This window comes from Cricetulus griseus, chromosome 8 (assembly GCF_003668045.3).
Source record: "Cricetulus griseus strain 17A/GY chromosome 8, alternate assembly CriGri-PICRH-1.0, whole genome shotgun sequence".
NCBI lineage: Eukaryota > Metazoa > Chordata > Mammalia > Rodentia > Cricetidae > Cricetulus > Cricetulus griseus.
This window is the reverse complement of record NC_048601.1, coordinates 19,605,056-19,631,715: the sequence shown is the minus strand read 5'-3', so window position 1 is coordinate 19,631,715 and position 26,660 is coordinate 19,605,056. Positions and strand designations below refer to the sequence as shown.

The window sequence follows — 26,660 nt, the reverse complement described above, 5'->3', positions numbered from 1 at the left end:
TTCTTTATGGCCACAAGAGAAATGAAAACAAAAACCCCTTGATTGTGCATATGTACCATACTTCCTTTATCTGTGGATCTGTTGACAGGCATCTAGAAGATGGCATAACTTGTTACTGTGAACAGTGCTGCTATGCACATGGATGTCCAGTTATCTCTATGGTATGCTGGCTTAGGCTCCTTCACTTTATACTCTAGAGTGGCATATAGTAATTCTATTTTTAGTCTTCTGAGGCTCCCTCAGGCCTCCATTTCCATAGTGGCTGCACCGGTTAACATTCCCACCAACAGTTTCTCTTAGAATTCATATTTGAAGCCAATCTTTATAGAGAACACCTATAAGACAAAGACTAAATCCCTCTTATCTGCCCTGTCCCAGAACACAGTCTCCTCTTGAGAATTCCCTTCATAGTCATGCCACAGGCATCTGTGCATACTGTTCTCTTCACAGAGAATGGATGAGTGACTGGCATGCAAATCACACACTCATAGACACACACACACACACACACCATACATATGTAAACACACTGCACTTGTACCCACACACCATTTCCTGGTTGGACCCAAGACTCAACTTAAAAACTTCATTTTCTATAGCTTTTTTTTCCCCTGATCTGTCCAGAAATGGCCTCTTCCTTATACTCTGAGCTTTTTGCAGACATGACAGAACTTACATTTGCTAGTGGGACACAGTATAGGGGGTGGTCTCAGACCCTAGCAAGGCTGAAGGGCACTTGAGAAGGGCTCTGAAAGAACTGAAAGGAATTCAGAGTAACAGCAAAGGGTGGACTGGTGAATTACACAGGCTGGACGATAAGTGTCAATAATTAATGAAAATGAAATGATACTGGGGGCTGAGAGTCCTGTGGGCCCAATTCAGCTATGAGAATCAGGTGATGAGTAACTTGAATCCAAAGACCATAAGCTGTAAGTTTACCCCCATGAGGGCACACTTGACGTCCCCACAGGAATAACGCCTACTGTGGAGACTCCATTCAGCCCTCTTCCTCACAAAACGATCTACCTAAGTTTGTGTCTCAGAGCTTAAGCCATTCACAGCCCCATATGTGTGATCTGCACTCAAGGGTGAATGCCATGAGCTTGGAATGATACAACCGTTTCCTTAATTGATCTTGAGGTTTGAAAAGTGTGCATCCCTCCAAAGTTCATATGGAAGCTTAGTCCCAGCACAGCAGAGCCCCCAGACTAGGTTAGGTGACTAGATTTTTAAGAGTTCTACTGCCATGAGTAATCACTGTTGTCGCAAGAGGTTGCAGGCGAAGTGTGTGGCTCAGTGGTAGAATGCTTGCCTTACATCCCCAGCACTGTGTATAAGAAAAACCAAAAATGCTGAGCTCCCTGTTCCCTGTCTGCCCCTCGGTGCCTTTCTTCCATTAGATGACATGGTCATTCCACCACCTGAGAACAACAGCCCAACAAATTCACATCAGTTTTAAATATATATGTGCTCGTTTATACTGAATACTTCTATACAACCATGCATTCCCCGGGATCATAACAATATTTTGACTTTCAAGACAGGTCCTTGGCCTAAGAATTCCAAACCCTCCAACTGCTCAGAGAACAGTCATATATGTCAATATTATTATAATATAGTTATTTAAAGAAAACTAGGCTCAGTTCTGAATGGCTGAGAGTTCTCCTCTGATTAATCAAGAAAGAAACATGCAGACTGAACCCTCAGATATTTAATAGCAGTGACCTCTAAAGAACACAGGTGGCTTGGATTTCACTAATAGTTGACTGTCTTGGCGGGCTTTGTTTCCTCGATCTCAGAAGACAGCCAGCGGTAAGTGCGATGCCGCCGCAGCACCTCGATGGCTTTGAGTTCCAGTGGTGTGGCCTCAATGCCAAGATCTTCCAGGCCAGGCAGATCAGGCACTACCACATCTGAGATATGCATCTGTGAACAAAGGACCACAGAGGATGCTGAAAACAGAGCACTGCCCCCAACACACACACCCTCAAGCTGGCCTGAGGCTCCTCACTGCGGCAAATACCTTTAGAGAACCCATGGCCACCTTTGATTCTGGAACTCATAAAGCAGAACAAATAGTGAAGATCATCAAAGAGCAGAGGCAGGTCTCCCATACCACCAGGGGACACAGGACAGTGACCCTGGACCAGCAGGTCCACAGGCACACGTACTCAGAAGTGAAGGAGACAGATGCTAAGATGGAACGAGCCCACCCACTCCCACCCGTATTTTCTTAAGCTGGAGCTCTCTAGGTTCTAGCTCTCTACTTAAGTTTTAACTCTTTATTCTGGTTTGGTTTCACAATTTTTTGGCAGTGTTTCACACTGTAACCCCTAGGAACCCTTTATGTAACCCAAGCTAACCTCAAACTTGTGATGCTTGTCTTAGTCTCCCAAGTGTTAGGACTGCAGGTTCTAACACCATGCACGGCCCCATTAGCCTTCTTTACTCCAATTATACTCAACCTGGGTTAACGATTACTACAAAGCCAGAAGCCAAACTCATCTTGTTTAGAGAAGAGTGAGCAAGGCAGCCTCATCCACCAAAAAGCACCAAAGCTGCTGGACGGTGGTGGCGCATGCCTTTAATCCCAGCACTCGGGAGGCAGAGGCAGAGGCAGGTGGATGTCTGTGAGTTCAAGACCAGCCTGGACTATAAGAGCTAGTTCCAGGACAGCCTCCAAAGCCACAGAGAAACCCTGCCTCGAAAAACCAAAAAAAAAAAAAAAAAAAAAACAAAAAAAAACAACAACAACAAAAACAAACAAAAGCACCAAAGCAGATCCCTCTGTACACGGATCTGTATCAGGTCCCATCCTGTAACCCCCACTTCTCCCATCCCCCAGTGAACAACTCAGAAGGACCACAGTGTTTACTGGGTGCTCTAGGGCTGCCTGCAAACCAAACCCAGAGTTCCCCTGCCCACCATACTCATACTTTCTCAGTCACCAAGGTAAGAATGTCAGACAATGGGGTTCACAAGCACAAGAAGGACACCAAGGAAGTGTCTCTGCTTCTGTCAGAGGGAGGCTGACAGCTGCCGGCTATCTGTTCCCTGGGACTGTTCAAAACTTTGGCTCTTAGGGGACAGTTTAGCAGTGTCCCATCAATAGAAAGAAAATCCACAGTACTTGGGTTGATGTGCTGTCATGTTTTTATTTGATTTGGCATCTTCCCAGCAAGATTTGGGCACGCAGGCAGCAAATGATCAATGAGTCAGACAAGCATGGTAGATGTGAGAAAGAAGAGCCAGGGCTTTGGAGCTCAGCATACTATAGGCAGACAAAAGTGGCAGGCAGCAAGAGGCTCCCAGAGAGGAAAAGGACTGTTGCCTGGGTTACAGTGGCAGAGGGGAGACAGTCAGAACTCTGCCCTCAGTCCATGGCAAACTTCCAGAATTACCAGAAGCATGTTCCTAATGAAACACTAGATGAACAGGCAGGAGTTAGGAGTGGCCTGGCCTGGCATCTACTGAGGGTTGCTGGGGTCTAACCCTTTACCACCTAACAAGTGTCATTCAAATTCCAGTTTTGATGAAGTAAAATCAGGTAGAGCTGAAATCTGCTATCTGCAGCCATGGTCGCCACGTATCAAGTCCCCCACACCGCACACTGTTGCTGGCAATGTGATGTACAATGTGATGTACAGACAGGCTGCTTTGAGCACTGTGGGAAGCCCCTCGGGCAATGCTGGTTTAGGTCTAGAAGATGAATCAAAACTGTAGGGGATTACTACATATTTTACATGAACACAGAAAGGGCCATCCCTAAGAGCCCGAGGACAGAACACAAGTTCGCAACAGCAGGGCATGGTGATGTAATCCTGGCACTTGGGAGGCTGAGAAAAGAGTTCAAAGTCAGCTTAGGCTGCACAGGGAGTACCAGGCCAGCTGCAGGCACACAGCAAGACCCTGTCTCAAAACAGCAAAAAACACCTGATAACAGTAAAAAACAAACAACAAAACCACAAAACAACAACAACATCAACAAACCAGGCTGCAATTCTAGTTACAACATGTTTCTATGTCTGCATAGTTGAATAGGAGACTCCAAGATGGGAGAAGAACTGTAGCATGGCCTCTATCGGCAGCAGCTGGCAACTGGGAGGAGCATAATTTACAAGCAGAAATGAGAATGAGTGAGCTGTGACCTCAGCAGAACAGACAGCAGTCAGGAGGGCAGCAGGAACAGAGCCTCCAGCACAGCCCACTGGGAGAAGAGAAAGCCTGGGCCAGACAGGTGCAAACATACCATTTCAAATAGAATAACAAATGCTGTTCACAGTAGGAGGGAGACAAGGTCAGAAAACTGACTGACAGGAGGCAGCATGGGGTTGTGGGTAGCCTTGGAAAGAGCAGTTTTAGGGCAGAGAGTGATAACATTTGATTCTAATGGACTGAAGAAAGAATGAGGCAAGAGTCTGTTGGGAACAGGTGCGGACAGCTCTGCAGAGGTTAAGGTATGAAGGGAAAGCCAGGCATGGTGGCACGCCTGTAATTCCAGCACTTAGAGGCAGAAGCAGATGGATAGGAATCCAAGGTCACCTTCACCTATATAGCGAGTTTTGAAAACCGAAAGGGCTGTATGGGAACACAACAAATAGCAAAGTGACCAGCGGGACTCAGGAAGGAGAAAGTCTTCAGCAAGGGATGGGTGAGGGGTGGGGAAGGAGAGAGAGTCTGGCCTTCAGTGAAGGACAGGTGACCATTATGCATGTTTGACTGCTGACAGGAAGGATCTTATAGAAAGGGAACCACACTAGCAGAGAGAAGACAGTGGGGCGGGATGAGAATGGACGCTGCCAGCCAAAAGCAGAAGGGCCGGCCTTGGCCAGCAGAAACAGCCCCCACAGAGCCCTGCAACCATCCAAGCAAGTCAACCACGCTGAACTGACTTCCCCACTGCTGCAGCTCTGCCTGGCTTGCTATACCCAGACTTACCCGCTCCACTTTGTCCTCCGTTGTCCAGGGCTCAAATGGGCTCATTCCAAAGAATTTGCCAATCCACCTGGAATGGAGACACACGCGGCACAGGTGAAAAGCGCCTTTGTGCTGGATTTTAGCCTGTCAGACCCCCGGGAAAAGAGGGACTGTTGCACACAAGAACTCACTGAGTTTTTGTCATCATTGTTTTCTGAGAAAATAACCAACATCTTGGCTCTACTGTGTGAAGATAAATCTAATCATTCTTCCTCCATCCCTTCCTTTTCTGGATTTTTAAACCAGGGTCTCATGTACCCCAGCCTAGCTTCAAAGTCACTATGAGGCTGATAAAGACCTTGAACTCCTAATAATCCCTCTGCCTCTACCTCCCAAGTGCTGGGATTAAAGGCATGTGCCACCACACCTGTCTAAATCTACTGCTTTTTTGGGGGGGTGGGGGTGGAGGGGGCACGTTGTTAGGAACCAAACTCAGGGCCTCACATGTGCTAAGCAAGCATTCTACTCCAGACAGCATCGATCCCAGCCCTCTAGCTACAGAAAGAACATTCTCACTGCTAAAACAAATCCATGAAAAAGGAAGCGTTACATCTGCTCAGAATTTCCTTAACAGCATACAAAATGCCAATTATAGCCACCCTTCCTAAGGGCAGCTCCCATGTCTGGGTCCACACTGACAAAACTCGTATGGACTATACAACATCCTCAGTGGGCCATGCCGTCTGTACCTGCCAACCCTGACTTAACTCTCCCCTTCATGTGCACCATGAAATGCCTCCCTGCTTCCTGTTTATAGCCCTCCACTGTACTAAAAGCTGGTCTCAATGACTCCTATTCCTTTGTGGAGTTCTCTTGTTCTTTATATCAGCTGCCAGTCCACAAATATTAATGGAGGGGCCTTCTGTGCACCAGGCGTGGTGCTGAGGCACACAAGCACAGAGATTAAATAGTTCAGTAACCTCACACTCTAGCTGGATTTGGGCTGTGCACACCTGCCTCTTCTCATAACCCACTTGGCAGCCTAGCTCCTTCACCTGAATGTACTTTGTATGCATGCGCCTCTCCAAACACTGGACGTTTCAACTTTGGACCCCTACCTGCATCTTCTCTGAATGGAGTAAGTTTCTCCTCCCCTAATGACCATCAAACTTAGGACAGTTTCTTTTCAAATACATTCCCAGTGTACTTGGGTACAAAGACTGGAAACTCTGATCCAGCCTGAACTGGTTTTGGGCGCACACAGAGTAAAGCAAAATTGTGTCCTCAGTAAACTTTTAAGGAGAACCAATTTGCCATCTTACATCTATGCAAAACTGGACTTGCATGTGACTAAAATCAGTGCATTATGGAAACAGACATGTAGAAAAATGATTATATGACCTAATCTGCTAATCAAAATAAAGAACTCTACCAGCTACTCTCCTTAGCAACCAAACTCCTCCCTCTCTTGTACTTCATGAACGGAATCTCAAAATAATAATTGGTATCCCCAAGTATGTTCCCAGCCAGCTATCAATATTAACAGCATACCCTTCTCCAATCTGTACCTCCCCCGCCCCCTTGCGTTCAATAGTTTAATTACTACTTTTGCAAAGTAAGCCCTTATCTTCTAACCTTTGGATAAGAGTCCAAGAAACACCTAGCCTGATTCCTCTGTAACTACTCTAGATACTGGAGACAGGGGTGTGGACAAAATGGCAGCATTCTCTTCTTCAGATACTCGGGCCTTTTATCACCCTTCCTGGGCGAGGGCTCTATTCAGCGGTGGAATGCTTGACTAGCATGTACGAGGCTCAGGGTCTGATCGAGCACCACAAACAAACAAACAAATTCTTTAATAAGGCCAGATGCAGTGGAACACACCTGTGACTCAACTCCAGAGACAGAGGCAGGAGGACTGCTCCATATTCAAAGCCAGCCTAGTCTACACTGCAAGTTCCAAGCTAACATGGTTTAAGGAGCCAGGAAAGCAAACAGAACTACGTTTCCTCTCAACCTCTCTTGATGCCTTGAAAATCCTCCACTCAGTAGTTTCTTATCTTCTGTTAGCTGCTTAGTGGCCTTCTCCTCTGCTCTCTCTGTCCATACTCTAACCCTGTCTACTATGTATAGTCACTATGAGTGTCAAAGGAAAGCCTCCAAAGCAGAATGTCCTCAATAAACAACCACCATCACGTTGTACTGTGTTTTTTGTTGTTTAAGTTTTTTTGTCTTGTTTTGGTTTTGGTGCTTCGGATTGAAGGCAGGGCCTTGCAAGTGCTCAGAACAGCCACTGAGCTACAGCCTACAGATCACAGCTACTGAAGAGTTTGCTGTAGGATCTTAGGTGCCTAGAATACTACCTGACAAGTGGAAGGCTGTCAATCAGTATTTGTTCAGTAAATGAAGAAATGGACTGCCATGTTGGTTCATAAATCCATCTGGCACATTAAATGCGAAAATTTTCCTGCCAAGACTACTAACATGTGCCGTGATGGGTCCAGGATGGAGGACATACCCAGCAGAAGAATGAATGTTTCCACGCTGGGGAATGAGTCCAGGACCATGCACTTGCCAGGCAAGTGTTAGGTCTAAAATTGTAGTCCAAAAAGGAAAAAAGTGAAGAACGAAAGAAAGAATGAAAGGAGAGAGGAAAGAGGGAGGCAGGCAGGGAGGGAGGGAGGGAGGGAGAGAGAGGGGAGGGAGGCAGGAAGGGGGGCAGGAAGGGAGGGAGGGGCAGGAAGGGAGGGAGGGAGGAGGGAGGGAGGAAGGGAGGGAGGGAGGGAGGGAGGGAGGGAGGAATTAAAGATGCAGGGCCAGGTCTAGGTGAGGGTCCTCCTCCCCAGGACACCCAAGAATGCTTAACAAGAGATGGGAACCTTGCCCCCTAGCAGGCAGCTGGAAAGAAACAAGGAGAGCTGACTATTCCTTCACACCAGCTCCCAAGCAAACACTTCCCCAAATTAAAACCCAGGGTTTTTACTGTCGATTATTTGTTCAAGATGCTGGGGACCAAACCCAGATCCTCACACTGCCACAAACACTCTGCCTCTGAGACAGATTCCCCAGCCCACCCCTGGGTTTTAAGTTGGAAAATCTGAGGAACTACCCAACAAATACTGTTAAAGTCACCCTTGCTTGTTAAGGTCATCTACAGCCTCTTTCTTGGCCAGTGTTACATCAGGAGCAGCCTCATTAGAGGTATGGACACTGGCTTTCTGTATAAGTACTTCCTGTTACCCTGGGAAGGGATGAGGAATAGCATCTCAAGTCAGCCCTTGATGGGGGGGGGGGGTGTTTCTGTGTATGTGTTTGTCTTACTGGATGATAAAGTACTGTTTGGTCGATGAGGCAGCAAGTTAGGCAGCACTAGGAGTCAAAAAGGATTCTGGGAAATGTAGTAAAGAAGTGGTGATCTGCAGGAAGTGACATAGCAGGGAGACTCATAAACAAGGGCAAGAACGAAATGGGCCCCTTCTCTCTTCCTCCTAGTTGCTGGTCTGGAGTCGCCATGTGATCCACCAGCAAGAGAGGGCACCAGCGGAAGGCATCCTCTATAAGATAAGTCTTATAAAAAAATATAGATTTATGATAATTAAGAATGTAACAGATGAGAAATCCTAGTCATTGGCCAAGCAGCATTTGTACCTAATATAAGTCTCTGTGTATTATTTGGGGCCCTAACTCGGCGGGCAGAACTCGGGCGCCTGGCAGAAGGTGCCCACGTGGCAGTAGGGCGCAGGTGGCTTTTGGCGGAAAGATTTATCATAACAAACCCTCTCATGGGTACACCTGGGCAGACAGCATTGTGCTTACCTATAGGCAAAATGAGGCAACGGGTAGGGGATGAAGGTCCTGTGGGCCATGCCATAGACGTACTGTACCAGGTGAAAGAGCAGGTACCGATTGGGTCTGGAAACCAAAACACAGAACTTCACATTATTTGCCCCCTGAAATTTTTTTTTAAAAACAATGAACACTTTTCTTACAAAAAAGGAAGCACACTGTAACAAACACAGATGAGCAAAGAAAAATCACCTGTTAACCTTACTGCCAAAGACAACCTAGTTTGCATACACTTCTCATCCTCATACGTACGTTAATCATGTACCCTGCTCACTTACCTTTTGTTCCCTTTGAGACAGGGTCTCATATACTATGTAGCCCCAGCTGGCCTCAAACTCACAGTGATCCTTTGCCTCGGCCTGAATTACCATGCCCGGCTTTAATATATAAGATTAGTTTTCCTTCATATATTTTTGGTCATTTATACACCTTTCTTTCCTCTGATATTTCTGTCACTTACAGTGATCAAAAGCAACCCCGTCTTCTGAACTGTCACCCTTTCCACATAGGCAGCTCCATGCCCTCACAGCTGTCTGCATTTGGACATAGCCTCAGCTTGTCCTTGTTAAGGTGAAAAAAGGGTTGTTTTTAAGGTTGGCTAAGCCCTTCATTTGTGCTCTGTCACCAACTCTTCTCCACTCCTGCCTGAAGCCTCCAATCCTTTTACTGCTCTAACCCTAGAATCATCAACTGTTAGCTCTTCCCGGGATCATTCTTAACACACAAGCCATCTTTACAACCTAAATCCTGACGGTGTATTCATCTGCCAGACCCCCTCCTCAATATGTATCTTGTGAGTGGCCACAATGTTTGTCATAGTGAACATTTGGGGGTCAGGAAAACTTGTGGGAGGCAGTTCTTTCCTTCCTCCATGTGGTTCCAAGCCAAATTCCGTGGTCAGGCTTGGTGTCAAGTGCCATTATCCTGTAAGCCATCTGGCAAGCCCTACCACCATCTCTTATCACGTTCTTGTTTCTCTTTAGAGCTGTTTGCCTACTGCCGCCATCTCCTACCCTCCCAATGAGACCCCCACCTCTTACCCTCCCAATGAGACCCCCACCTCCTATCCTCACCATGAGACCCCCACCTCCTACCCTCCCAATGAGACCCCCACCTCCTACCCTCCCAATGAGACCCCCACCTCTTACCCTCCCAATGAGACCCCCACCTCTTACCCTCCCAATGAGACCCCCCTCCCACTCCAACACTGGCCCTGTCACAATGCTCCAATCAGGTTAAAGTCTAGAGGGTGGCCACGAATCACCACGCTGCCCCTCCCCTCTGATGCATCCAAAGTAACTGCCATTCCCTGGCCACCAGGTTGTCTATTTCACTGGGCTTTCCTTTTTTCGGAATTTATTGTATTTGGTTTTGCTTATCACTTATGGGTTTCGTAACCAGTCTATCAGCTCCATAAAAGCAGAAACTCTGTGTCATTCATTATTTTAGAATATGTTATATAAATTTCACTATTTTTTCAGTTATAATTCAATTTTTTAATTTATAAAGTTATGCCATAACCATAATCTAGCTTTAGATTATTTTTCTTTATCCCCACCATCATGCCCATTATGTTAACTTTTTGTTTTGAGACAGGGTCTTACCATGTAGCTCAGGCTGCCCTTAACTTTTGATTCCTTAGTTTCTAGAACGCCAGGATTCTAGGTACACCACCATGTCCACACTACTTATGTGGCCAGCTGGCAATTTCACATTTCCAACAGCAGCAATTTGTAAGATTCCCTATTTTTCTACATCGTCACTATCATTTGCTGTTATCTCTGTGGTATGCTCCCTCAATGTCGTTTACACTTTCCTTAGTAACTACAAAAGACACCAACCATCTTAGTATGTGCTTTTTCAACAGTCACATTACCTTCTTGGCTAAAGTTTCAGTTGTAAATTTTATGTGTACACATTTTTTGTGGGCATGAATATCTGCATACCATGTGCATGCTTGGTGCCCACGGAGGTCACACAAGGGTATTGTGAGACACCACTGAGGTGTGGCGGGGGAGAGATGGAAGTAAAGTCCAGGCTCTCTAGAAAAGAGTGTCTTAACCACTGAACCATCTCTCTAGTCTTAGTCTTCCCATTTTTAAATGGTATCATTTGAAATACAAAAGTTATAAATTCTGATAAATCGAACTTAACTTTTTTCCTTTTATGGATTATGGATTATGCTTCTGATGATAGAGCTAAAAATATCTTGCTTAACCCAAGGTCTAGAATATGTTCCATTTTAAATACTTATAATTTAAAGCTTACATTTATTTTCTTTTCTTTACAGAGTATGAAGTAAAAGTCCAAATTCCTCTTTTTCAGAGTCTTTTCTTGTTGAAAAGACTACCCTTTCCCCATAGTCAGTCAACTGTTCATAATATGATTTGGAAGCTGATTTGGCACAGTGGTGCAGAGTTATAATCCCAGGAAAAGCAAATAAGAGGGTTTTGAGTATGATCCTAGTCTTGATTACATAGTGAGTCCTAGAGCAGCCTGGGCTACCTAGGTGGCAAGACCCTGTCACAAACAAGCAAACAAATGTTATTTCTGGACTGATTAATTCAGCGCAATTATCTTAATAGTTACAGCTTTGGAGTAAGTTTTACAACTGGGAAGATCAAGGGTTTAGCCTATTACTGATTTATATTGTTTCTATATTACCATTTAAATTTTAGAGTTTGCCACTTTCTGCAAAAGGCTACTGGAATTTTGACGACATTCAATCTATAGACCAATTTAAGGACAACTGCCATTTTATCAGTTTTGACACTTCCAATTCAAGAATTTGGAAGGTCTTATCATTTATTCCTTACCTTCCTTTCACATTGTTTTTTTTTAAAGATTTTATTTATTTATTTATTTATTTATTTATTTATTTATTTATTATGTATACAGTCTATACGGTCTTCTGCCTGCATGCCAGCAGAGGGTATCAGATCTCATTATAGATGGTTGTGAGCCACCATGTGGTTGCTGGGACTTGAACTCAGGACCTCGGGAAGAACAGTCAATGCTCTTAACCACTTAGCCATCTCTCCAGCCCCTTTTCACAGCGTTTTTTAGGTACAGATCTTACTAAACTTACCTAGTGTTTTATTTTTTATGCTATTGTGGACATGATTTTCTTTGGTGTTTGTACACGTTTAGGTGGACACGTGTGTGTGTGTGTGTGTGTGTGTGTGTGTGTGTGTGTGTGTGTGTGTCTGGTATGTGTGTGTGAGGTGTATGTGAGTGCATGTAGTGATATATTACTTATGATTTACTAAAGCTTGACTGAAGATTCAGAAAAGCAAAGTCAGCCAAAAGCCATAGAAGCCAGGCACACACCTTTAATCCCAGCAGCCAGAAGCTAGGAGGTGGTGGTACACACCTTTAATCCTAGGACTCAGGATTAAGAGACAGATGGATCTCTGTGAGTCTAAGGCCACCCAGATCTACACAAGAGTGAATCAGTCTAAAAGAGAATTATAGATCACACCTCTAACCCCAACATTAGGAGAGTATATAAGACAGAAGCAAGGTCTCACAAAGCCATTCATTATCAAGCCATGCTGAGGAGAGGTTACAGTCTGAGGCTTGGTGAGAGCTCCTGGAGACAGGATCTACCCATTCAGCCTGAGGTAGAGGTAAAAAGCTAGTGTCTAGCTGCTTTGCTTTTCTGATCTTCAGCTTGAAGCTTGAACCCCACTATCAGTCTCTGGGTCATTTATTTATCATGTTACAAATGCACCAGCAGCACACACATGTGGGCCAGGCATCCTCTACCACTCTGTACCTTGTTGGTTGGGGCAAAGTCTTGCACTGACGAGCTAGGCTGTCTGGCTAATAAGCCCCAGGGATTCTCCTGACTTCACTTCCCCACAGCTGGGGTCACAGGCCTGTTTGGCTCTTTTAACTTTTTCACTATGTGCCTGGAGATCAAACTCAGGTCCTGCTGCTTGCATGGCAAGCACTCAACCAACTGAGTCATTTCCCCAGCCTGTGAGTTAAGATTTACTCAATTCTAATTTCAGATTGGTAACTGTTAGTATATAAAAATTGATTTTCATATTGATCTACTTGGTGTCTTTACTGAGCTTGTCTATTAATTCTCACATGTATGTGTGTTTGAGTGTGAGTGTGTGTCCCTGTGTTTTAATGGATAATAGAATAAAGGAATACAACCAATACTACCAGGAACCTAGGAGGAGCTGGGGAGATGGCTCAGCTGGTCAAGTGCTTCCTGCACAAGTGTAAGGGTGTGAATTTAGATCCCAGCACCCACATGAAAAAGAAGCTAAGCACAGCCGGCATGGCTATGATCCCAGTGCAGGAGGCAGAGACAGGCAGGTCCCTTGGGCTTGCTGCCCAGACCGTCTAGCTCCATTGGCAAGCTCAGGAATTAAGAAAACAGGCACATCTTTTGTGGAGACATTTGCCCCCATGACTTTTGTTTTATTTTGCTTTTTGAGGCAGGGTCTTACTATGTCCTCAGGGAAGCCTTAAACTCACTATGTAAGTCATGCTATCCTTAGACTCACTATGTAGCTCAGGCTGCCCTTAGACTCACTATGTAGCTCAGGCTGCCCTTAGACTCATATGTAGCTCAGGCTGCCCTTAGACTCACTATGTAGCTCAGGCTGCCCTTAGACTCACTATGTAGCTCAGGCTGCCCTTAGACTCACTATGTAGCTCAGGCTGCCCTTAGACTCACTATGTAGCTCAGGCTGCCCTTAGACTTGTGCGGATCCTCCAGTCTCAGCCTCCCAAGCATTAGGATTACAGGTGAGAGCCACCATGCCTGGATTCCTTGAATATTTTATCAAAAAAGTTGAGTCTGCAGACAGGAATCCACAGACACCAAGTGCTGACTGCTTTTGTAGTAGTCTAGGGCAGTGTTTCTCAGAACCGTGCATGTTCAGGCAGAGCTCTAGGTTCCCCCAACTGCTGAGTGTGAGCACCAGGTGTTCCAATTCCGAGAGTGATTTGTTTTATAAACCACCATCATCTTTTCACGAAGGCCAACTCTAGGCACTTACCCGGCGAAGGCAAAGGTTTTTCCTCTGGCATCTGGATCTTTAACTGCGTTAATAATCCCTTTGGAAACATCTACAACCTATATAAATCATAAGACATGTTTAAGCAATAGTTGAGACCTGAAGAACCAGACCCATAACCTTGGTTACTGAGACGATGAGGCCAGAAGTATCAAGTTCAAGGCCCGGCTGGCCTACACACTGAGTTGAAGGCTAGCTTGGGGAACTGGGAACAACATGTCTCAATTAAGCATTCTTAGGTGAATGGACAACTGAAGACATGCACCTCTTAGGTAAACTGAGGCAACCAGTTGAAACAAGTAGGCCAAGGAAAAAACAAAGTCAGAAGATGAGAATGAAATCAGAAAATTGAACTGAAGCTGAATTGAGCTAACACCCATGGCTAAGCGTTTATGCAGGGTACTTACATATACTGGTTGTTTCACTGTCTTAAAGCCCAAAGAAATAAGAGGCACACCGATAAACCAACGAATATCTGGAAGAAGAAACAAGAAGCTGTGCTGAGAATGTATAGGCCATTTACATAATGAAAACAATGTAACAAATACAGCAGACTCTGAGGGATCTGGACTGAAGAAACAAACAAGCAAACAAGTTAGAAAGGGGGATAGGCTGTGATAGTTCATAAATATGTAAACAAACAAATGCATGAATGAATAAATAGAGGCTGGGTCATGATGCCTCATAAAGATATAAGCAAAAGCAAACAAACAAGTAAGTAAAAAGAAGGCTTGGTTGTGATGGCACTGAGGAAGCAGAGGCAGAGCCTCAGAGTTCAAGGCCAGCCTGGTCTATGGGGAGGAGAGCTGAGCAGTAGCGTCGTCTCCTGGTTCCTGAGTGTGGGTGTAGCATGTCAGCTGCCTCACCTTCCCACCTCCCTGCCTTCCCCACCATGGTGGACTGTAGTCCCAAAAGATGTCAACCAAAATTAACCCCTCCTCCCTAACATGCTTCCTGTGTGTATTCAGTCACACAATGAAAATGTGGGCAGCCAGCACAGCTTCTTCCTGACCGCATGGCTCCCATGTGGTTCCATTCCCTCAAAGCTCTTCTAGCCTACCCCACAGCCAGATCCAGTGCTGCTGTGACATCAGCAGATACTGCCAGCATTGCACCTCTCCACACACATCCGCCTAATCTGTTCAGGCTGTCATAAAATACCACAAGCTAGATTGCTTAAAAACCCAAATTGTACTTTCTCCCAAACTGTACTTTCTCTGGAAGCTGGAAAAGTCCAAAACCAAGGGGTCATCAGGTACCTGGTAAAGCTCTCTTTCTGGCTTGTAGGTGGCCATCTTCTTACAGGGTCCTCCTGTGGCCTTTCTTCAATATGTGCACACAGAGACTTTCTCTCTTTGTACAGCCACCAACCCCATCAATTAGTACCTAACCCTTATGACAACATGTAGCCTTAATGACCTCCAAACCCCTCTGTCCACACGGAGTTACATCAGGAGTTAAAGCTTCAACATGAAGAACTAGTAGATGGCCAGGTGGTAGTGGTGTACACCTTTAATTCTAGCACTCAGGAGGCAGAGGCAGGCGGATCTCTGTGAGTTCAAAGCAAACCTGGTCTACAACATACAAGAGCTAGTTCCAGGACAGCCTCCAAAGCCACAGAGAAACCCTGTCTCGAAAAAACAAACAAACAAAAAAACCAAAAAACAAAAAACAACCAACAACAACAAAAAACCTATCAGATGAAAGAAGTCAATTTCAAAAGCTTCACAGTGTGTGACTATAATGTCCTAGTATTTTGCAAAAGACACAATTGCAAGGCAGTATAAACATCAGTGCTCGGCAGGTGTCCAGGATAGGATAAGAGAGAATTTGTTGATCTTAAGGGATTTGCTAGTGTCTCACCAAGGTCACAGACTTACTGGGTTTAAATTTTGGACCAAGCATGATCACCGCCTTCAGCAGCTAGAGGGAGTAAATCTGTACCTCCCCAATCCACACCACAACATCTAACTAGACCCTCATTACCCAGAAGCAGAAAGGACCACGCTGACAGTGAAAATAAAACTCTTATGGGGAAAGGCAACTGAAGGGGAATGAGAACTCTGTCTGGGAGCTCAGAGAGCACTGTAGGCTAGAGCATGGTAGGCAGAAACCCTGTAGGCTGGTGCTCAGCTCACTGTGCTAAGCCAGCCGGAACTCCTCCCTTCTGGGAAGAAAGATGCATACTTGCAAAGTGATTGAGGAACCTGTCCTCCCTTCCAAAGATGTCAGATGGCCGTATGATGGTGGCTTCAGGAAACAACCTTCTCACTTCCTTCTCTCCCACCGCCTAAGCAACCAAAAACAAAAGCATTCTAAATTCTTTGGCAAGTGCACAGGACTTTCCCTCTCCCCCACTACTAGAGGCAACTTACATTTTCAAGGCCCTATTTCCATTAGGTAACCATAATTTTGGAAGATAATCATATTATTCATAAAACTCAATTAACAGAATGTTAAAACACACACACACACACACACACACACACACACACACACACACACACACACACGAGACAAATACCCCATGCCCAGAAATTCTATTGAGGTTCTTCCTATTCTTATGTTAGGGAACCCCACAATGAAGAGTGAAATTGGGAGTTTTTTTCAGCCTCGGTTTCTTTCTTCTATTTACAGACTCTCTGCACTTTGTGTCCATAAGCTAGCAGCCTGCCAGAGAAAGGTCAGGTGGTGTTGGCGGCAGTGGCCTCTCTTCACTGTCTACAGAGCCTGCCCACTTTACTGTAGGTCCATATCTGTTTCCCTGTCTTCACCAACTCCTTCACTCAATGTGAACAAGGTGGGGCCTCTACCCTTAAAAAACAAAATCCAACTCCACCACACACTCTTCTCTCCTGCCTTCTCTCTCTTGCCAAATTAGATAAAACTAAGTGCACCCCTGCTGCACCACACCACGCGGCAGCTCGAATCTCACTCACTTTGACTCTGGATTGTGTGTCAATGATTTCAGCCTCTGATCTGAAGCTATTTTTGGTAAGATCACAGATGCCCACAGATGGGACGTTGCACTTCCAACTGTTGGATGTCACACTGCCTCATCCCACTGTGATACAGGCTTCTGCAACACTGCCCTCTTCCGGCTTCCCATTTACCACACAAGCCCACCAGTCTTGACTAGCTTTGGTGTTTGGTGTTTGCAACTATCCCTCCTCTACCACACCGGAAGAATTTGCATGCCTCTGCGCCATTCAGAGCTCTCTTCCCAGTCAGCCTTCCTCTTCTTCCAAAACCAGATTCTGTTGACTCTCAACTTTTATCTCCAGCACAGATCTCTCTTCTGAGCTCCAGGGCCAAAAACCCTGAACAACTGGGACACTACTAAAACCCAAGTCCAAAACTTGGCCTCTTTGCATTCTCTCAGGTAAAACGGTACCCCTCATCGGTGCTGCGTTTGAACAGCCTGGCGAGTAGAATGGCCACTGCACTGGCGAAGTGTCCTGTTCTTCTGAGGCTGCCAAGAAGCTGGTGCTGGAAGCAGAGCTGACCCCCGCCCCTACCCGAGACACAAGCATGTTGAGGTCAAGGACTTTTCAAACACCTCCTTCCTTCTGTGTCAGGCTGGTCCCTTGCTTCTGTAACAGCAGATGGGAAGACAGCAGCAGCTGAAGCTATGTCCTTAAGAACAAACAGCTAGAGGATAACCCATTTCCCAGCGCTTACTGCTGCTTCTCTCAAGGTGTGAAAATGCTCTGCATGGGGAGAGAAGCTGCAGGTCATCCATGGAGAGCTTTTATTCAGAAGCCTCCTTTGAGGGGATGCTCTGCTCCACCTGGGTCTAGAGTGTGGTCAGAAATCCCAGCTGACTGTCTCTAGAGGACTTCCCCAGTCGGTTTCTGCTGGATGTCTGTCTGTCGGCCCTCGTTTGGTGATGCTGCTTTTGTTTGCTCTCTCCTTTGGGCTACTCTAGTCATCCCAAAGGGACTTTGTGACCATCTGATTTGATGACATTCTGACATCCACCTGCTGCTTCCCTCTATGTGTGAACTGTTATTGATTCTTGTACTTCTTCTTGCTCTCTACTTAATAAACTCACTCAAAACCAAAGGCACAGCTTTCACAGATCATTCTCCAGATAACACAAAATGGAGAGTTGAAAGCCAAGTTCCACCCCAAAAGATTCTGCTTTAGTTGGGTTGGGGGTACAGACCAGGCATTGGAGTTTCGAAATCTCCCTCAGTGACTCTAATGTGTAACCAAGGCTGAGAGTCACTGGGGTTGAGAGACTCACTCTCTAAATCCTGGCCCCACTCAAGTATCCTGCTTTACTCAACAGTACCACCAGCCTCCGGTAGCTTAAGCCCACACAACATGCCTAACCCCTACCTACAACTGTGACATTCAGGTGACTCAGTACAAACGCAGCCATGCTGTGATTTTTGCTCCCACTGTCTTTTTCTCCAGTGTAACTGGGTGTGTGGTCTAGATAAGCTGGAAGCCAGTGCTGTGACTACGGAAGACAGCACTTACATAAAAAGAAAGTCAGAGCTGAGAAAAATCCCAGAAAACAAGCTACAGGTTTGACTAATGTTGTGACCAATCCTGGCTAAGATTACCTAATGCTGTCTTTAGATATGTAAGTCTATAAATTTCCTGTATGTTTACATCCAATTTTCCTTTTTTAAAAAAATGTTATCCTTGTTTAAATTATATGAATATGTGTGTTGAGAGTGGGGGTTTACGCACATGAATGCAGTACCTGGGGAGCCCAGGCAATGATATCAGACCCATTTAGAACTTGAGTCACAGGCAGTGGTAAACCACCTCATGGGAACTCAAGTCCTCTGCAAGTGCAGTACATGCTCTTAGCTGCTTGGCAATCTCTCCAGGCCCTCACACCAAGTCTTCTGATGCAAGCAATTAAATGCTACTAGCCACCGGTGTGGTTCACTTCCACACCCCACCATTTCTCACTCCTGTGGCACATGTTGCTACTCTACAATGCTTCATGCAGCTGAGATCATTTTCCCTGGTGGACTAGAAACTTAATGTGGGCTTGGATCTGGTCTGTTTGACAAGTCACTGCATGAATTTACAGCATACAACTGGTACCTACTAAATAGTTTTCTCAATAAATATATGCAATGGGTCAAAAGCCTGGAGTCATTACCAAGAACTCTGCTGTCCTTGTGAGCATGATACAAGACAAGTTCATTGTGGCAGAAGACAAATGCTCACAGGTAGACCCAGAGAGTAATGAGCCCAGACAAAGAAGACTATGCGAAGAGTATTTTCACTAGCACTATCTACTCCTATCATTCTCAGCCTTCACACTGCCCAGGTGGAATTGGCAGAAACCTGTGACTATAGAAGGTTCAAGAAGAAAAGAGAGTCCTGTGATCACAGGCAGTGACCCATGCCTGTCTTCTTTGGCAGTAATCACACTCTACGTATCTGACCAAAAGGACAGAACACATGTGCAGAGGCTATGGTTCAAGGATAGAGTACTTGCCTAGCAAGGCCAAGGAGCTAGGTTCAATTCTCAACATAAAAAAACCAAACAAATTAAAACCACAATGCGGTGGTGGCGCACACCTTTAATGCCAGCACTCGGGAGGCAGAGACAGGCGGATCTCTGTGAGTTCGAGGCCAGCCTGGTCTCCAGAGCGAGTGCCAGGATAGACTCCAAAGCTACATAGGGAAACCCTGTCTTGGAAAACAAACAAACAAACAAACAAAAAACACACAATGCAGGTGCACCTGGTTCTAAAAGAGCAACGGAAAAAACCTCTGACTTCTCAACACACGGTGGAGAAACATTTCCCACCCCCATTGGCTCCAAAGCACTTGCCCTGGCCTGTGGTGCACCTGCTGAGCTCCCAGCACTGACCTTGTTTCTCAGGTACCTAGAAGAGCTCTTCATACTGGCATTCAGGTGTGAGACATGAATGAGTCTCTCAACCCCAGCTTCCTTGGATGCCTGAGCTATTGCTTGAGGAATCTTCACAAAAATATCCTCAAAATCAAAGTTTCTGGAAGAAAGGGAGGAGGAGCAGTTAAGAATTCAAGACGATTCAGAGTTTCCCAGGGTTCCATACTACTTTGGTTCATGACAGTACCAGAATCTGTAACAGTTAAACTTTTAAACAGTAACACCACAACTCTAAAGCAAAGTTAATTTCTTCTAAGCTTTCCAGCCCCACTTATTGTCAATAAATTTAGCTAAAGGCCTACTAGACGTTATAATCCAGCATCAAAAGTACTTTCTGTTCTCAAGGAGTCTTGAGGCCAAAGCATGTCAAGGAAACATAACTATTCTGGCTAGAGGGAAGCAGGGAAATATTGGGATCTGAAAAGGGACTCACTTCTTACTCATAGAACTTTGTTTCCCTAAAGAGAAAAAAAAAAATTTCATGGCAGGTTCCTAATGGCAAAGACCTATAATGCTGGCTACTTAGGAAGCTGAGGCAGGGACTCACTAGTTCAAAGCCTGGGCTCCAGAGTGAGCTCAAGACCAACCTGTGCAACTGAGCAACTTGGTGAGATCTTATCTCAAAAATTAAGAAGAAAAAGGGAACTAAGGATATAGCTCAGTGGTAGAACCCATGCCTGATGTGAGTGAGGGACCAAGTTCAGACCTTAGTATTGGGAAAGAAGAAAAAAGGGAGGAAGGAAGGGAGAGATGGAATGAAGGAGGTAGGGACCTTCACCACAATTTAATATCTAACATTAGCTGAATGATTACTCTGTACAAGTCATTGCGCTAGTCCCTACTGGAGACATAAAGTTGAAAGGACGCTGTAAGTCATCAAAGAATTTAAACTTTTTTTTTTTTTTTTTTTTTGGTTTTTCAAGACAGGGTTTCTCTGTGTAGCTTTGGAGCCTATCCTGGCACTCGTTCTGGAGACCAGGCTGGCCTGGAACTCAGAGAGATCCGCCTGCCTCTACCTGGGATTAAAGGCGTGCACCACCAACGCCCGGCCAAATTTAAACTATTTAATGAAACAAGTAACTAAAAGAAATCTAAGTCAGACATTTAGGAAATGCTAAAGGAAACACAAGTGTGAACAAAGAGCTATGAAAGTATAAGATTAAAATGTTATTTGGGTCAATGTGGTAGCACACACCTATAATTCTAGCACTTGTAAGGTGGCAGAGGAGAACTATAAGTCTAAGGTCAGCTTGGGATACACAAGACCCTGTCTCAAAAGACAAAATAATAATAACAACAATAAATCATTACTGATAATCCCCACAAAAACTAAACAACATTGAAATCGGTACTTACACCATTTTCAATTAATGATGCAGACAGGCAATCTAAAACATTAGTGAACAGTGGGACAAGCCAATCCTACACCCTAACTCTCCCCCAGACTGACAGGTTCAAGCAGAGTCAACACTGGTACCTGTCAATTCCCACCACCAACCACACTGACATGATTCATCATCCCGCTAACATCACAGGACATACTGCCTGTCAGTATGTCAGTATGTCAGTATGTCTAGTCACCATGGGCTGACTGAAACTGACACTATAATCCCCAGCACACAGAAGTCCCTGGTGTCACTGAACCCTAAGACAAAGAAGACAGGAGAGGCCAAGACTTACCTGGTTTCCCAGTCCCGCCCAATAAGATTGATGACCACGTTGCTGTGCTGCACTGCTCTCCGGATAGAATCTTTGTCTCTTGCGTCCCACTCCTACAACGGCAGGAACCAATCAGATTAAAATACATGGAGCACACGTCAGCACGTACAGCAACTTTCAGAAGGGTCATCTGTGGTTGTCCAAACACGTGCCACTTCCCAGAGACTCCACTGATTTTATCAGATGAAGCGGATGTCTCAAACTCCCTGCTCACACTCCACTCTTCCTAGACAAGGCAGTAAAAGTACACATCATCGTGAAATCAAACACTAGAAAGAGGCAGTACATACTTAAGCTCGTATATTTAGTGGAGCACACCGGTCTTATGAGGCCCAAGCTGACGTGCAGCTCACTATGTAGCCAGTGATGGAGGTTTAGTAATTTTTGTTCCCCAAGAGTGTAAAGAAGCAAGTATGATTTGGGATGTAAGCAAACCTTCTGGACACCCTCCATGGGGGATGGCCAAAAGGATCAGCATCAAACTAGGGAACTCAGGATGATTTCCTTATTTCTCTTCAATTCTTTTCTATCTATCTATCTATCTATCTATCTATCTATCTATCTATCTATCTAATTGCAGTGCTGATAATCCAACCTAGGGCCTCATTACTGTAAGACAAGCATCCTACCAACTGAGCTACATCTCCAGTCCTTAATACTCCTTATAATATCAGATCTATTTTAAAGACATGCATTAAAGAAATGCAATGTCTAAAACTTATAGTTTTTGTTGTTACTATTGTTTTACAATAGAGTCTTACATAGCCCAGGCTAACCTTGAACACCTCCTCCTCTCCATTGCTTGGACTACAGGAGTGTGCCACCATGCCTGGCTGTTGTTTGTTTGTGAAGGCTGAGCCTCACTCTATTCCTGAATGGTCTAGTACTCACTCTGCAGTCCAGGCTGACCTCAAACTCACAATAATCCTCCTGTCTCAGACTCCTAAGCGGTGGGATTGCAGGAATAATTCATCACCTCTGGTATAATTTTCATCTTAGTGTAGAAAATTTTGTTCTTGTTTTCCTGGGATTATGTAATCCATAGTCACTGTGGGAAAGTTTATGAGTTGAGCTGAAAACCTATGTGATTTATAAGCAGCTCACCATTCACTGGACAAGAAAGAGCCCACACAATCTAATCAATCCCTTACAGGGATTAGGAAGGGCTACATCACTCTTCAGCTCTCTGGCAACCTCTGGCCTAAAGAGCCTAGGAACCAAAGAAAAGCAAGATGGAATGCTGAAAAGGACTTTCAGAGCTAAATTCACACCAAATGAACCAAGTTCTTAAACTTCTTCCTTGTGATTCTGTTCATAAAACCACCTTAGAGTCATACCATGATGCTACACACAGTCCTACATTTACTACTTTCAGAATCTTCTACTATCGACAATTAAGAGTAAACCCAAAACCAAGAGAAACTCATATTAATACTTCATTTCTCCCAATGTATCTGAAATATCATTTCAATATGTGATAATGATAAACAAAAATATTAGCATATATTGATATAATTATTCATATTTTATCTTATAGTACATCTCAATTTAGACGAGCCACAATTCAAATGCTCAACGGCTATGCACGGCTAATGTCTAGCACACAGAAGCATATATCTAGACCAGGGGTTAGCAAACTAGAGCCAACAGACCATATCGTGCCTACAACCCAGTTTATAAAGTAATACTGGAGCACAGCCATATCCTTTCATTCACATGCTGTCTATGACGACTTTAGGGCCATAGGAGTCGAGCTCAGCAGCTCTGACAGCAGACTCCATGACCTGCAAATTGTAAATAGTCACTATCAAGTGCTTTACAAGAACAGTTTGCTGGTGATCAGACTAGGGTTTGCATGCTAAAACAAGATCTGCAGAATTGAGGATGCCCTTGGTCTGGGGTTAAACTACTGTTCTATTTCACTACCTCTGACCCTGACAATGACCTCAGAAATTACATTAACAACTCCAATGCCCATATAAAGGCTTACCAGGAAGATAAGCTGGCCCAGGTCACCCATGGGGCGAAGGTGCATGGTGTCATATGTATCGCACCGATAGGGTATGATTACTTGTGACCCCATTCGTCCTAAAAGATGAAGTGAAACAAGGATCGACATCAGCATAATATGGTTATGGCACACAACAGTGACTTAGGAAACTACTAAGTTCTAATTTGATAGATTCATTCAATGCCTAATCAAAAGTGTATTGTGGCATACTAAAGATGCCCTAACTTCTCAGGGTCCTTTATTCTCATAATGTCCTATTGCGGAAACATGGGTGCTCGCTCAGTGCCAAGACAGATAAATTTACATGAATCTGAGATAGCAGTAACTTGTACTAACTAGCATTAAAACAACACACAGCTCACAGTTTTAAGTGGGGCAATCTTGGTTCAGGGCAATGGAGCACAATGAACTAAAAGAATGTGACTTACCAAGATGGTTGACAACATATCGACCCAGGAATCCTGTTGCTCCAAACACAGTGGCCACAACTCCACTGACAGACGAGCGGCCACCTTTCCCATGAGGTATGACAGCATGATGAAGCTGGCGATGGGACGGGCCACGAAACACAGACGTGGCTGCTGCAGCAATGGCAGGACCTTCAGGGAAACCCCAGAGCCGGCGGCAAACATGGCACATGTTACCATAAAAGAAACCAATAAATAACAGTTTCTTTCCTTAGAAATCTATAACCTTATTTTGTGAACAGAACCTTAGGGGTTTAAGAACCAACAACAGTAAATGCAAATTACTGTAGCATAAAATCCATAGGAAATATATAAAATTTGAAAGCAAATACCATGTCATATGGGATATATAACCTTAAGTCATATTATCACAAGAAAGGCCTTCTGGGTAAAGTGTTTTGAGAAAAGTTTTAAAGAGGAATAGCAAAGACTAGACTCCCATGAGAAACACGTAACATACACAGCTAAGGAGAAGTAAGAACGAGTGAGCCTGGAGTGAAGAAATAGCAAAAGACTATCTGGACATGACTAAAACTTGATAGCAAGTGAGAAGTAAAGAGGATGGTGCTTGCTATGAAGGCATGAAGTTTGAATCCCTCACACTCAATGAGGGAGGAAGGGAAGGAGGGAGGGAGGGAGGGAGGGGAAACCTGCCAAGCATGGTAACACTCATTTAACACCAGTGATAGGTGTTAAAGACTAAGATAGGTGAACCCCTAGTGTTTGGTCAAGCCAACCTAGCTAAATCAGTGACTGCAAGTTCAGTGAAGGATTCTGTCTCAGGTAGTGAGACAGACAGACAAGCTGGAGAGTGATTAAGGAAGACACCAGACATTGACCTCTGCCCTCCACAGGCACACATAGTCACACGTACCCTCATGCAAGTATGTCTACATATATACACTCCCACCCAAAAGAAATACTCATACAGGAAACAAAAGATAAACAAAAAGAGGCAGTTTCCATGTAAAAACCACTGAAAAGCAAGTTTTGGTGAGGGGCTGGTGAGAACGTAAATTAGTACAACTAAGACAGAAGTAGGCATCCACCGACTGGGGGCACCGCCTCAGCCTAGGTTATTAGGCTGGTGTTAGCCAATGTTAAAAACCTGACTTTTTCAAAGAAGGCAGGGTATCATTCTACAATTCAGGTTACCCTAAAATTCCCTATATAGTCCAAGCTGCCTTTGAACTCACAGAATCCTCCTGCCTCTGCCTCTCTCAGGTACTGAGATTACAGGTATGAGCTACCATGCCTTTCTGTTTTATATTCCTACTCCAAGAGTTCCTTTGATGTTCATTTACAGTAAATAAAAAAAGCCTGGGACATAGAGACATCTGACTCCCCATTTGACAGCTGTTGGACTTTCTCTTGCTGCTCTGATTACCCTGAGCAAAAAGACTATCAAAGAGCCATCCACCTTTTTGGCAGCACTGTGGTCCTGCATATCCCGTGATGCCTTGGGAAAACTACAAGACCTATCTGATTGCCTGGGCTCCTGAAAGCCCCACCTCAGCCAGTCTGTATAGAAACAGTCTATGCCAGATCTTTACGCTATCCCAACCTAATTCGAGATGAACCTGCAATCATTTCCACCCAGGCCAGCCAGAGTGTGAGCACAGAGGGCCTGAAGAGGACGGGCTGTGTGACTGCTCCAAACATCTCCACTCATTCGGCGAATCTCCTGAGAGACACTCCTCTGTGTTTTCCCCCAGTAGTGTTGCAAAGGGACCTAATAAAAGGCTTCTTCTGCGTAGCCTTTTCTGCCCGCTTTCAGCAGGGTGGGCAGCAGCAGCAATGGCAAGGACGCGGTGATGAAAGAGACAGTGGCACAGGGACCTCTGCCTCCCTAAGTAGCAGCTGTGGGACTTTATCCCCGGGGGCTCCAGAGCTCTTTTAAGTGGATCCTGACATGAAGCAATGTTGACAGCGGATGACATTCTGTAATAAGTAAAGTGCACTATGGAAAAACATAACTGGGGCGGGCACGTCTGTGGCCTGGAGGGTGAGAGAAGATGGGGAGGTGTAAAGACCCAGTGCCTTGCCTCCCTTACTCTGGAAGAGCGAAGGCATGTTTTCCATTTGAGGGCTGACAACAAGTTCAATCACAACAAAAGAGCAAGTAAGCAATGCCGCCAAATTCTAAGCTTCACCCTTCTACGCTTTCCCTTCCACCCGGCTCCCGATTCTTTTTCCAACAGCCTTTCTCTGTCTGTCTGTCCGCTGCAGACCCAAGCGCCACAACCTGGCGCAGCCCCCGTCTGCAGGGGAGCGGGCTGCAGTGTTCGTCGCGGTTGCTGTCATGAATCCAGTCCACGTCCCGCTGTCCGATCCCCGTTTCCTCCCCGAACAAGGGCTTCACCTTGACCTCCAGCTTCCAGGCAACCTCCGCACTATCTCGAGCAGAGCTCTAAGCGACCAGGCTCTCCTCGTCCCTCCCTGCCACCCCTGCTCCCCATCCCCTTCTCGAGAGCACAGCGTCGCACGTGAACCGAAAGTGCGAGGAAGAGGCGCCAGGTTCCCATCGCGGAATCGGCGCCCGGTGACACTTACGTGACATTGGCAGCGATCGGAGAACCCGGGACGGGACGGCGGCCGCCATCTTCTCCCACAATGCCCCACGGCCGGAGTTTCCGCCAACTACGGCAACGACGCGGGGCCAAACGGTAGCTCACGGACCTCTTTGCGCAGGCGCCAACTGAGAAAGGACCTGGCGGGCGGCAGGTTGTGTCGAGAAGGGAGTCTGGGGGCGAAAGCCGTTTGGAGGAGAG

General features: G+C 45.3%; 1 protein-coding gene across 1 annotated transcript; it reads right to left on the bottom strand.

Annotated features, from left to right (window-relative positions):
• Positions 1–1,689: 1,689 nt before the first annotated feature.
• On the bottom strand, positions 1,690–26,625 carry Ndufa9 (NADH:ubiquinone oxidoreductase subunit A9). Its single transcript, XM_027428337.2, has 11 exons — positions 26,443–26,625; positions 23,851–24,021; positions 23,402–23,499; positions 21,373–21,464; positions 19,651–19,792; positions 15,990–16,092; positions 14,210–14,277; positions 13,785–13,861; positions 8,734–8,829; positions 4,939–5,005; positions 1,690–1,926 (listed from the first exon to the last, which is right to left on the bottom strand). The coding sequence occupies exons 1-11, from the start codon at positions 26,489–26,491 to the stop codon at positions 1,756–1,758; spliced, it is 1,134 nt and encodes a 377-aa protein (XP_027284138.1). The 5' UTR covers positions 26,492–26,625; the 3' UTR covers positions 1,690–1,755.
• Positions 26,626–26,660: the final 35 nt, after the last annotated feature.